This window comes from Pungitius pungitius, chromosome 17 (assembly GCF_949316345.1).
Source record: "Pungitius pungitius chromosome 17, fPunPun2.1, whole genome shotgun sequence".
NCBI classification, from domain to species: Eukaryota; Metazoa; Chordata; class Actinopteri; order Perciformes; family Gasterosteidae; genus Pungitius; species Pungitius pungitius.
The window spans coordinates 11,133,663-11,145,380 of NC_084916.1; the positions used below are offsets into that span (position 1 = coordinate 11,133,663).

General features: G+C 46.0%; 1 protein-coding gene across 4 annotated transcripts; it reads left to right on the forward strand.

Moving 5' to 3' along the window:
* The first annotated feature begins 207 nt into the window (after positions 1-207).
* arpp21 (cAMP-regulated phosphoprotein, 21) lies at positions 208-10,528 on the forward strand. Of its 4 annotated transcripts, XM_062558708.1 has the most exons (21): positions 234-365; positions 3,313-3,355; positions 3,984-4,142; positions 4,274-4,442; positions 4,566-4,604; positions 4,705-4,770; positions 4,856-4,964; positions 5,142-5,280; positions 5,753-5,890; positions 5,993-6,092; positions 6,214-6,309; positions 6,400-6,437; positions 6,539-6,595; positions 6,903-7,093; positions 7,993-8,133; positions 8,221-8,339; positions 8,442-8,516; positions 8,641-8,787; positions 8,946-9,048; positions 9,735-9,847; positions 9,961-10,528. In XM_062558708.1, the coding sequence occupies exons 4-21, from the start codon at positions 4,278-4,280 to the stop codon at positions 10,120-10,122; spliced, it is 1,998 nt and encodes a 665-aa protein (XP_062414692.1). In that variant the 5' UTR covers positions 234-365; positions 3,313-3,355; positions 3,984-4,142; positions 4,274-4,277; the 3' UTR covers positions 10,123-10,528. The 4 variants fall into 4 exon arrangements, with proteins under 4 accessions (XP_037330136.2, XP_037330134.2, XP_037330137.2 ...); XM_037474239.2 differs by lacking the exon at positions 3,313-3,355 and having other exon boundaries at positions 208-365; positions 3,984-4,146; XM_037474237.2 differs by lacking the exon at positions 3,313-3,355 and having other exon boundaries at positions 208-365.
* Positions 10,529-11,718: the final 1,190 nt, after the last annotated feature.

Below are 11,718 nucleotides of genomic sequence, written 5' to 3' on the forward strand. Positions count from 1 at the left end.
TTCGATGGTAAAGTAAATTCAATTGAGTTGAAGTGGAATGGAAACCGAGGAGCGGCAGAGCGAGAGGGAGAGACGGGGACCGCGCTCGAGATGAGTGGGCCGTTGGAGGGTTGGCTCTCGTGCAGTCCTCGGGCGCGCGCGCGCGTGCCTGTGTGTGTGTGTGTGAACGTGTGTGCGCGCGGCTCCGGGTTCAGAGCTGTCAGTCCTCCTCCTCCTCCTCCTCCTCCTCCTCCACCTTCCCTCCTCCTCCTCCGACAGAGACGGGCAAAAGGCAAAGGAGGCGCAAGGTACGTCGCAGTCTGAAGATACACCGGGTGTACGGCAGTCGGTCGATCGGCCTCACCGGAGGAAGACGTCACCTTACGGTAAGCTAACGGACGTCTGCGCGACCAACGATCAATCCGCCGGGTGACGCTTTTTCTCGGCGGCTTTTAGATGCGGCTTTTTCCTCCGCGCCGTCGCTTTTCTTGTACTTTTGAGAAATTAATCTATCCACCTGAAGAGCGACGGCGAAAAACGGACACATGGGTTTAGAAAATATTTATAATTTAGCCGAAACTACAGCTGAGGTGACGGTTAAATGTAACGCCGTGAGTCGCGTTTCCCCCCCGGGTCTATGATGTTAGCGACACCGCTTGAATGAATGCTAACGGTGATTTAGGAGTCATCAGTCCGCTGTGACTTTATATAACTAACGTTAATTAACTCTATATAACATACATGTCTCTTTAGCTAACCGTGTATACCGTCACTTAAATGCTAGTTTTAACGGCTTTCTGACCAGCTGTGGCTACGTGTTACTACTTGTGTTTGAGGGCACAATCGAGAGTTTTCGTGGCGATCTGAGCAGCCCTTCGCCCCGCGTTTGTGTCGGATCCAAATGTCCCTTTGTTTTCAGTAGCCACAAGTTCACGTTGCGCATCCGTCCCCCGCCGTCCTCCCCTCGCGCTCCGCACGCAGCTGACAGCGCGGTGAAGTCCTGGAGCAGGAGGTCCACTCTCTGGCGCGGGGTGTAAAAATAGCCCGGTGTGTGCCAGCTTAGCCCGGGTCACGGTAATGCGACACACACACACACACACAGAATACAACACACACACACAGACACGGTTCCCCCTCGCTTCTCGGCATTGATCATAGGGAAAGTCCCATCGTGTTGTCCCGAATGGACGCCCGTCAAGTTGTGCGTCAATACGACACCTGTTTGGTTGGAGCCTCCTTACCGCAATCCTCCGCGAGTGTTCGACACCGTCAGTTGAAGGCTGGAGCCCCGCGGCCCTTTTAACACCGGAAAGCACTTGCTTTCCGTGGTGTTTGGTGGACGAACATGCGCTGCTCTTTCCCCACATCTTGAGGTTTGAGTTCACAGCTGTCGCGCCCTCAAGTACCTTTAGGTGATAAAGCAGCCCAGGTGCAGATGCCTCAAAAGATGTAACCTACATTTGTTTTCATGAGTAACCTACTTTTTTTTTCTTCTTCGCTTCTGGGGCCAAATAGCGCAGGCCCTTCATTTGACTTAAATTCTCTGCCACACGCCGAAAGAAGATAACGGTCAATCAAATATTTCAGCTGCAAATAAAATAAAATAAATGTACATATATATATATATTTTTTTAAAGAATTGTTGTGAACATGAAAAGGCAAAGCAGCTCAATTACAACCCTGTGCAGATAAAGAAGTAGAATGCTTTGAGTTTGCCTCGAAAATTCTCCATCATTATTTTAAACCAGAGAGACATTCTCTCTCGTACTCAGTCTCTCGCTGAATCATTTTCTAATGACTCTGAGCTAAGGGAGAAAACATAAAACCCCCTTCTAAATTCAGCTGCAACCTCAGACAACCTCACACAATCAGATCTGTGGCCCTAGGCAGCAAAGACTTTTTATTTTTCCTTATGGTTTTCAAGTAGTGGTAGGGTGAAAACTAAAAAAGAAAGCAGAGCAGAACTTCTTTTGAGATAGAAAAAAAGAAAGAATGCACATGCTTCCGAGTACTAATGGCAGGATAATAAAGCACACACAATAGCAGTTAATGGGACTGATAATTACAGTGCTTGTAAAGATAGATTTTTCATTGTTCTTAATTACATACAGAATAAATTGGGCACTTTATGTAACTGGGTTGAGCTGACAATGGCCATCTGAAGCAGTTTGGGGATATTTTCCCTCTGCCCTGCCTGTGTGTCAGTGTAGATGAGCCAGGCAGCTTTTGGCTGAAGAAAAAGGTGTCCTGGTGAGTAGGTGGCTCTGATGCTGCGGGCTTCGGGTGGAGCAGCAGATGGATGATGATGTAGCGGGTACTGGCGCTCCCTGCCTCCCGCCGCCATCCGTCACGCGCTAATGATCGTGTCACACCTTCTCCCCGGGCGGCCGGCCGCTTCTGCAGCGCTCAGCTCAAAAATCACGGGCTCCACTCAAACCCCCCCCCCCCCCCCCCGGCCAACCCCCACCCCCCCATTCACGGCCGTCGGCTGAAAAGCCCGGGGAGACAGACTGTGCAGCAAGCCTCTCCATCACTAATTCTTCTCTTTCCTCTTTCTCCATCGTCGTCGCTCACCCCTCTTCACCTCTGGAGTCCCCGCAGACTGGTTCCTCGTCTCTCCTCATCCTCTGCTTCCCTCGCCTCCCATTCATCTTGTTTGCTCCGTGGTGCATTTGCTCCACATCATTCTTTTCCCTCTCTGTCCTGCTTATTCCATGTTCCCGTTCTCCGTGTGGCGCTCGACTCACAGCTGTAGTGCAGTTCAATCCCAGCTGGCTTTGTCCTATTTTATACACGGTAGTAGTGATTAAAGGAGCTGTGCAGTCAATGTTTTCCATGTCTCGCCCTTCCGTGTTGTCTTAGGTCAGGGTCGGTTACACATTGTTTTGGCTAAAGGACAGCTTAGCAGGATCTCTGCCACAGCACATATGGGAGTCTCCCAGGTTATTATGTCCTATAGATCAATTATTTATCTTGGCTGTCAATGCGCATATATAACAAAAAAAACCACAATATACCGTTATGTTATCTTACTTATTTTAAACCATCGGCACCATTATTGTAGTAAAGTGTCACATATCAACGTGAGCATATTTCTATCATGAAAAATCCAAATAGATTTCTGGCGCCTCACTGCCATACTAAGGATATTTCTGTTGGGTGCAATCACTGCTGTTATGTATTGTGTTTCATTACTGCAGCATGGGAAGCAAACACCACATTGGTTGCACATGGACTGACAGATTTTTTTTTTAAGTGCTATTATCTCCAGCCGGGTGTTAAATAACTTTATTTTGGAACTCTGTATCCTCTGAGGTTGTTATTCTGTCCCAGGTGTTACAGGAATAAGTGTCCCCCTGAGCGCTCAGTTACAGCGGTATGTGTCCCCACTGAATGTAGTTGGTCCTTTGGAGAGATGGTGGAATGCCACTTCCTCTCTTTGTGTGTGTGTGTGTGTGTGTGTGTGTCTGTGTCTGTCCGTCTCTGTGATCCTGGGCAATATTCTCACCGCTATAGGATCAGAGACTCTGCCTGGGATTGTGGGAATTTCATTGCTGGTGGATCGCATGATACTCTCCACAGCTGCTGCTTCTAAGAAAAGCTGGAGGACACACTCCTGTGCACACACCAGACATCCGTTCACATGAGCGACACACACACATGTAAATACACTACCCAACAGCAAGTCTAAGTCCGGTTTGTGTGTTACCGGCACACATGCACACATGCACACATTACAGTAAAAAATGTAAAGCAGCAATTAACTGTTGAGCCCAGAGATTATTCTGGAAGCCTAGACGGAGGTTAACACACGCGCACGCACACACACACAAGCACAGAAGCACACACTCAAGCTTAGCTACTTGATGTCATTCCCAGGAGCTCGGCTTTGGCAGCTGCTTGATACGGGTGTGTGAGTGTTTGTGTGAAACAGTGTTGCGGCGTTTCTGTTGTACAATGACCGCTCACACTGTTTTGTCTCCTGTGCTTTTCCATCTCTTCAGGCTATTTTTCCATTGACCAGTAGAGAGGCGGCAGAGAGAGAAACCGCAGAGAAGGCAAGCACGGGCGGAGAGGATAATTGCATTTCTGACTGCCCTGTGGGAACATGGGATATATGACCTCATCATTCACCTGTGAGGCTCTCCAGTAAACAACTCCAAGCAGGTGGGAACAGCATACACACACACACACACATTAACTCATGCAAATGCCCGAAAAAGTATTTTTTAAGTTATGAAGTTATGTGGGTAGATGCGCACAGCATCACAAGTTTGTGTTTTGCGTCATTTAGAAGGATGACTGAAGCCGCCGTAGAAAGTACCGATGTCCTCCTAAAATCCTGTGACCTGACATCATGTGATGTCATCAGCTGCTCCTCCCCTCTGCCATGTCTTTTCCCAAATCCCCCCAATGGGAAGGAGATTGAGTGTTACCATGCGTGTAAAAAGCTTGAGCAACAGGTAGGCGACAAAATAAAGTGTAAAACATTAATGAAAAACCACAATATATTCCCACTCCCTCCCTCAACCCTCTGCCCCCCCTTAACATGCCCACTTTATGACACATTGCGTCCTCACTTGCAGAAAAACTGTGACCAGGTGCAACCAAAGAAAAAAGTCAAGGTAAGCTAAAACAGTTCTGCCTCTTATTAATCATTCTTACTGAAACATCTTTGCATTATACTGTGAATCTGTAAAACTGCTTGCTTTTGTTTGTATTCAGGCAAAAGGAAAGTTAGTGCGGAGTATGGCTGTCTGCGAGGAGTCCTCACCTTTTGAAGAAAAACAGGTAACAAACACAAACATCATCTTCATCACCACCACACTCAAATGTTGTAATTAGTCTTTAATGTTTTAATATTCTTCCCATTAAGGCATCTCCAGACACAAACAGTGCATCTAGCTCCCCTGACAACGCGATAACTTATAACGAGGAAGAACAGGAAAACAATACGGATCCAAAGAAAAATTCACTGTCCAAAGGTGTGTATTTATGTGTGTGTGTTATTGATATCTCATAAAAGAGAGATGCTAGAAAGCAAATAAAATGTAATAAAATTGGATTCAGTTCTTCGATTTGGATTTCTCTTGGGTATTTATTATTGCAATATGTTTTTTCATTGACTTATAATACGTCCTGCTTGCCTGTGTCACTCACAGAGTCCAGCGTAGAGTACACCGACTCCACCGGCATAGACCTGCACCAGTTTATCGTCGACACTCTCAACAGCAACCCCAGAGACCGCATGATGCTGCTTAAACTGGAGCAGGACATGATGGACTTCATCAGCAGCAATAGGTGTGTTTGCGCGTATGTGTGTGTGTGTGGGGGAGGGTTGGGTAGGTGTACATAACCTTGGGTCCTCATTGAGCGTTCTACCTTTAAACGGGCTGAATCCTATTAGAGACTGAATACGGTTTTATGCTGATGTAAAATGTGTTTCTAGCTTATATATTATAATTCTGTCCATACAGCTTATTTTGTGTACTGATCAATATATTGAGGCAGTTATGTTGGTGTGGGTGTGTTTGAGCCACTGGGGATTAAATTGAACATGAGCCAAAGATGGCGACCAGTCTCAATCTACCTCCCTCTATTGCCTTCTGTGCAATCATTCGCCTTCTCTCTCTCTCTCTCTCTCTCTCTCTCTCTCTCCCTCCCCCCTTTCCTTTGTTGCTGCCTCATTCTTTCTTTTCCTTCCTCTGTTTCTCCTTTTTCCTTCTCAATTTCACTTTTTTTTTTACATTCTGCAATCCTTCCTGTACCTCAGTCCCTTCAAGAAGTTCCCTCACATGTCGTCCTACCATCGTATGCTGGTCCATCGAGTGGCGGCTTACTTTGGCATGGATCACAATGTCGACCAGACGGGCAAGTCTGTCATCATCAACAGGACCAGCAGCACCCGCATGTAAGCTGGCAAAATGCTTTGCGGGCTATTTTATCCTTTCCTTTTAACGTTTACAATGAAGTAATGGCGGCTGTTTGTTTGTGTGTTTGTTTGTATTTCCAGACCGGATCAGCGTTTTCTGGACCAGGTGCATAAGGACAAGAAAGAAGGGATCCACCGGTGGAAAATTATCCTGAAGAGAGACAACAGCTCGGACGAACAGGTCTGTCTGTGCCATTCTCTAGCTCCTCTATAGCTGCCGGTCTCTGTGGAATATCCTTTATAATTGACATTGATCGTTTCCTATCAGCGTTTTGACCGGTTCTCCCTTTTTCTCCCCACAGACCCGACTTCACCCTTTACGGGAGAAGCAAAGCAAGTCAATGGAGGAGAGAGAGGAGGAGTACCAACGAGCACGAGACCGAATCTTCAACCAAGAGGTGAGACAGGGAGAGGGAGAGAGGCAGACAGGCAGATATGACATGGAGACATATAGGAGACTCACTTATTTCTGCGCTGTACTTTTACAGCCTGTCTGCTCCCAGGAGAGCGCCCATGCAGAAACCAGGTAACCTTGCCTACAGTACATTCTCTCCAAGTGCCGTTTCAGCTTTTTATATTTAGATGAGGACATTAATATATGTCTGCGTGTGTGTGTTCTGTGTGCAGGGCTGTGGAGGAGCACAATCCATCTGCCGAGACCCAGAGGAAAAGGCAGCTCTTCAGGTAGAGCCCTGTCTGCACAGATGCGTACTCATTTATCATCTTAATCCGGTCAGCCCAGCTGCAACAGAGCTTTTCAGAATCTGCAGTGGAAACAAAATGAAGACCTATATTTTATTTTTTTAAGATGTTAAGATTTGATTTTTTGGAAAAATTGCACACACTGAAGATAACTGAAGGGACAATTTCATAGACCATTTAAGTCATTGTGAGTGGCATATGATCACGTGGGGAAGCCACTTGTGTCCCCCACCCACATAAACGTTCTGCCATAATAAGGTTGTAGGATAATTCCGGATGTGTCTCACAGAGGGAGCCGTGACAGCTCAGGCTCCAGCTGGACAGGGAGCAGCAGGCAAAGTAGCACTGAGACTGATTGTCGCTATAGCAACGACCCCCATCCTTGGAGCAGCACAGACTCTGATTCCTCCTACCAATGGATGGGTCCCGCCACGAAGCCCCACCAAGCTGTCAACCATGGCTGGGACGCACGTGGTTCAGGTGCTTCTCTATTTTAATTTTAGAGACTTTTCGACGCTTCTGTGTCGCACCTTCTAGGTGTAAATTCATTCAACCTTTGTGCGAGTATACTTATTAGCAGATTTCAGCAGCACACCACACTTGGGAATGACGCCGTGTATAAATGATCTATGTTCCTTATCTAGCACGATCTAATTAACAAAAAGCAGTGGAAGTTCTTCTGGTGTGAAAATCTCAATCCACAAGCGTTCATACCAGAGCTGTAAATCTTCACACAACACCTCCGTTCTTATTTGCATATTCACGAAGAAGAATACATAATTGCTAAGGGGCTGTTGACAGTGTGTCTGATGTTTAAGTTTATTTTCATACACATCGAAAAGTAAAGTTGTACATTTGAATGCAACCAAATGCATTTGCCTTGTTTTCTGAATCCCTTAAAAATGATAAAACAATTAATAAGAAGTAACAACAATAAGACATTTCTTTTGCAATGATAAATAAACCATGGCTATTTAAAGTACATTTGAAAAAGGACTTCCCGAGTAGTCTTTAGGTGGCCGGTCCGAGCTCTGATGCTCTGTAGACGTTTCCATAGCAAGGGAAGGAGGACGCCCTTGCTGGTGTGCTTCATAATCTTCATAATCGAGATGTAGATGTCCTTAAATCTATGGCAGTATTGTTCCGATGATTTTGAACTGTCCTCCTGTCAGCTTTGGCACATGTGGGGGTAGAATGTTTAGTTTCTTTTAATCGGATTAGGACGTTGCAATCTTATTGTACCATTCTAATAAAACTATTCCCCTACTCCTCTCTTCATTTACTAATCCTTAATTCTCTTTTATTTATCTCTTTCTCTTTCTTTTGCTCTCTCTTGTTCTCCTGCTCTCTCTCTCTCTCTCTCTCTCTCTCTCTCTCAGGCTCCATCTCTCTTTTCAGACTGCCTCCCACTTGCCCCCTCCCCGCCTCTCCGCCCATCATAGAGGAGCCGGCTCCTAACTCTACCTACATCATGGTGAACGGGATCCCGCCGGGAAGCATACTAGTGAACCCACATACCGGTACATAACACAAACACACACACGCTCCCAAGATTACATACACAACTCAAACACACTTGTCACACTCTTTGCCCTCTGACCTTTTAGGGCAGCCTTTCCTGAACCCTGACGGAACGCCTGCTGTGTACAACCCTCCTGACAGTCAGCAGCAAATCAGGAGCCAGACTCAGCTGCAAGGATCTCTGCCTCAGCAGCAACCGCAGCAGGTAGCGCACACACATACACTCATTTTGTCACGCACGATCAGACCGATGCGCATGTCACTGTTTGTGTCCTTATCTCTGCCCCCATGTGTGTGTCTCTCTCAGGTGGTTCAGTACTCATCTGTCTCTTACACAGCCCCACAGATGTTGCCTGTCGCTCCAGCACAGCCCTACACAACAGTATGTATCGCTGCACAACCGACACCTACGGCACACACACGTGCGTTTACGGTGTGTTTGTGTGTGTATGCGCGTGTGTGTGTGTATCCCTGTGTGCGTTGACGCCCTTTCTCTTGACCGACAGATTGAAGATCTCTCCTCGCAGTTCGCTCATGTGAGCTGTCAGCCGGCTGGTGAAGCCCCGCCCATCTACCCACCCAGTCAGGGTTACATCTATGCAGCTCCTCCTCCACCTCCCAACCCCCCCAGCTACTGCCCGCCTTCACCTGCGGTACGGAGACACATGAGTTTTATATTTTTCATTTTATGGTCATGTAAAATGTATAAAATATTGCTTTGTGAAAAGCTTAAATTCTGGTTAGGAATAAATGTATTTAACTTTCAGACTGCAGGACTAAAGCTAGTATTTTTTTATTTGTTTTCCAATAGTTGCCTGTGTATTATTACGGCCAGTACCCTACCTCACATCAGCACCCATGTAGGCCCGTCTCACCGAGCCAGCACATCCACAGCCAAGCAGCACAACCACTAGGTATTTCCCACTCCTGTTGGTGTGTGTGTGCGTGTGTGCGTGTGTGTGTGTGTGTAGCAGACAGAAGCAGGCCGTGGCAGTAGAGGAGGGGGCCGTTACACTGTCAGAGATGTAGTCTGAGGGTCTCACAGTGAACCGGTCTCTTTTCCTGCTGCTTCTATTCCACGGTGACAAAGGACTGTTTTAGAATTTAAAGCATGTTAATGAGTAAAAGTATTTGAACCCAGCTGGAGACAATCTGTTGACAGCTTCCAGGCGTCGGTGTCCATTAACAGAATAACTAAAAGTACTGTCTATAATTAGACTTGACTCATAGCCGGCAACATTGGAGATACGGATGAGCACTGCAAGAATGATGTAAATTTATTTTTTGTATTACCCAAATTGTGTGTTTTTATTCACTTATGTTGCCAAAAAAGGTTTAAGTGTAAATAATGAACTGAACAATTTGAATGTAGCCAAGAAAATCTACTATTACTATTTTATGAATTAAATATGATTCTTTTGTTGTCCTCGCACAGCTAAAAAAAAGAATCAACTGCATGATTTGTTAATTTTGTATCCAGTCTTCCAACTCTTCCTATTTTTTCTAAAACGATCGTAAGACCTTTTTAACAATCAAATTGCAAGAAAGAAATATGTTGTGAGTAAACTGTTGTGTAAGCGTTATGTTTGTGTGTTTGCAGCAGGTTACGCTGTGGGGGTGCAGCAGTCCTCCCACCCCCACCCCCACCCCCAGGCCCAGGCAATGCTGGGCACCTACTCACCGATGGCCTCTAATCAGCGTAGCATAGTTCAGGTAAACCCAGCACCCAAAAGTCTTCTTCTGCGTCAGCCTCCAATAACTCGACACCCTAAAGAAGCGTTTACACTTCTCAAAGTCTCAAACTTGACTTTCTCTTTTGTCTGCAGGGAGGTGTTTCGGTGTCCTATCCCCAAAGCAAAGTTGTGACCGGGGTGGGTGGGGAGGCGGGTTACTGTTGTGTGGTGCCCCCACCCTCCTCCCACCACGGCAGCTGCCATCTTCCCAGCTGCGCCAACCTCAGTGCCCAGGCGTGGAGCGCACAGTACTGATGGTGCCTCTGCGGTTAGAGAGATGAGATCCGAGTTCCTGCGCGAACTCACGCGCATAACATAACACACATTCTTTACACAAACACCTACTTCTTTTTTACCCTCCCTCATTTACACCCACCTCTCCCCTGATGATGCCTGAAGGGTACGCCGTTCACCCTTATTACAAGCATGTGCACACACACACGCACACACACACACACCATACACCCACTCACATACAGAAATATACCACTGTACCAAAGCTTAATAGTATTTATCTGCGCTGATGTATTGAATGCATAATTTATATACACAAATGGAGTTTTATATTGATATTAAATTATATATTGTGTTCCGAGGAAATGCACTGTGTGAATAGAATAAAGTCCTGTGGCTGGATTGACGATGTCACATTTTTATATCACCCTGGCTGTTTGTTTCCGATGATGTTGATGATGCTCAGGCGTGGCGAGATACATACACCACAAAATAACAAGATTTAAACGAGGACTTTCTGTTCGCAACAGTATCACGTGATAATCAAAATGACGTGCGCGCTGCTGGAAAGCAGAGACACGGGTTGTTAACCTACCACTCAGTTAATTAATGAAAGATGAATGTCATTAAATGCCTTAATGTCAGAAAAACTAACAAGCAAGTGAAAAATGTTGCATGAACGTGGGTGATCATTAAGGGCTTCTCTGGATATTATTGGGAGACTAAGAGGCTCACCCGGGGGGAGTTGTCATGCTCTCAAACAAACCAATAAAACCACTGATGGATTCTCGATGAGACTTTAGCCCCCCCACCGCTCGAGCACTCTCAGTTCACCGTCCTCATGGCCGCTTATTTAACCACTCGCTGGTTTGCTCGTCAGTAGGTACAGATGGAGGGATGCAACTAAAAATTGTCCATTCCATCTGGATGTGCGGAATATTCCACTAATAACTGCTTTGAAAATTTAGCAAGAAATTACTTTTGAAACTGGTAAGAATTTGGAAATGTTTGCAATAAAAAACTGAATTGATTAATGAAAGTTGATTTCATGTTGATTGACTCGACCATTTCAACGGTTATTTCTACCCGTGGTGTGAACTTGTGATCTGGGCCTCTCCTCCCAGCAGACATTTTGACTTTACAGCAGGGACAGCACAGGTGTTGCTGATAACGCTAACGATGGCTGTGTCCCAGTTAACTGTGACGGTGCGACAGGGAGCCAGCGCGAGCACCAGCGACACCACGGAGACGGAAGCAGAGAAATGAGACTCAGCCGGGGTTCGTTTTTGTCATTTTCACCTGTGCTTTTTCCTTCTGTGCCTCTGAAAGCTCCATTGATTCACATCCAACTAAAATTGTCTTTACGGAGAAAAAGGAGCATTGCATTATATGAAAGGCTCGGTCCTCGAACTCTTCCAGCATAGATCTTTCTACACGACTGCAGAGCGCAAGCAATAGCTGATAAATCAATGCGTGTCATTTTATAGAGGCTGTGTAACTCGTTTTGTACGGATTGATTCATATTCCCCCTCAACTAATTCAATGGAACGTAATATCCATCATCCGCACAAGGCTTTAAAATACAATTTAGGTTTCATAACCGTGGCATTGAATGCA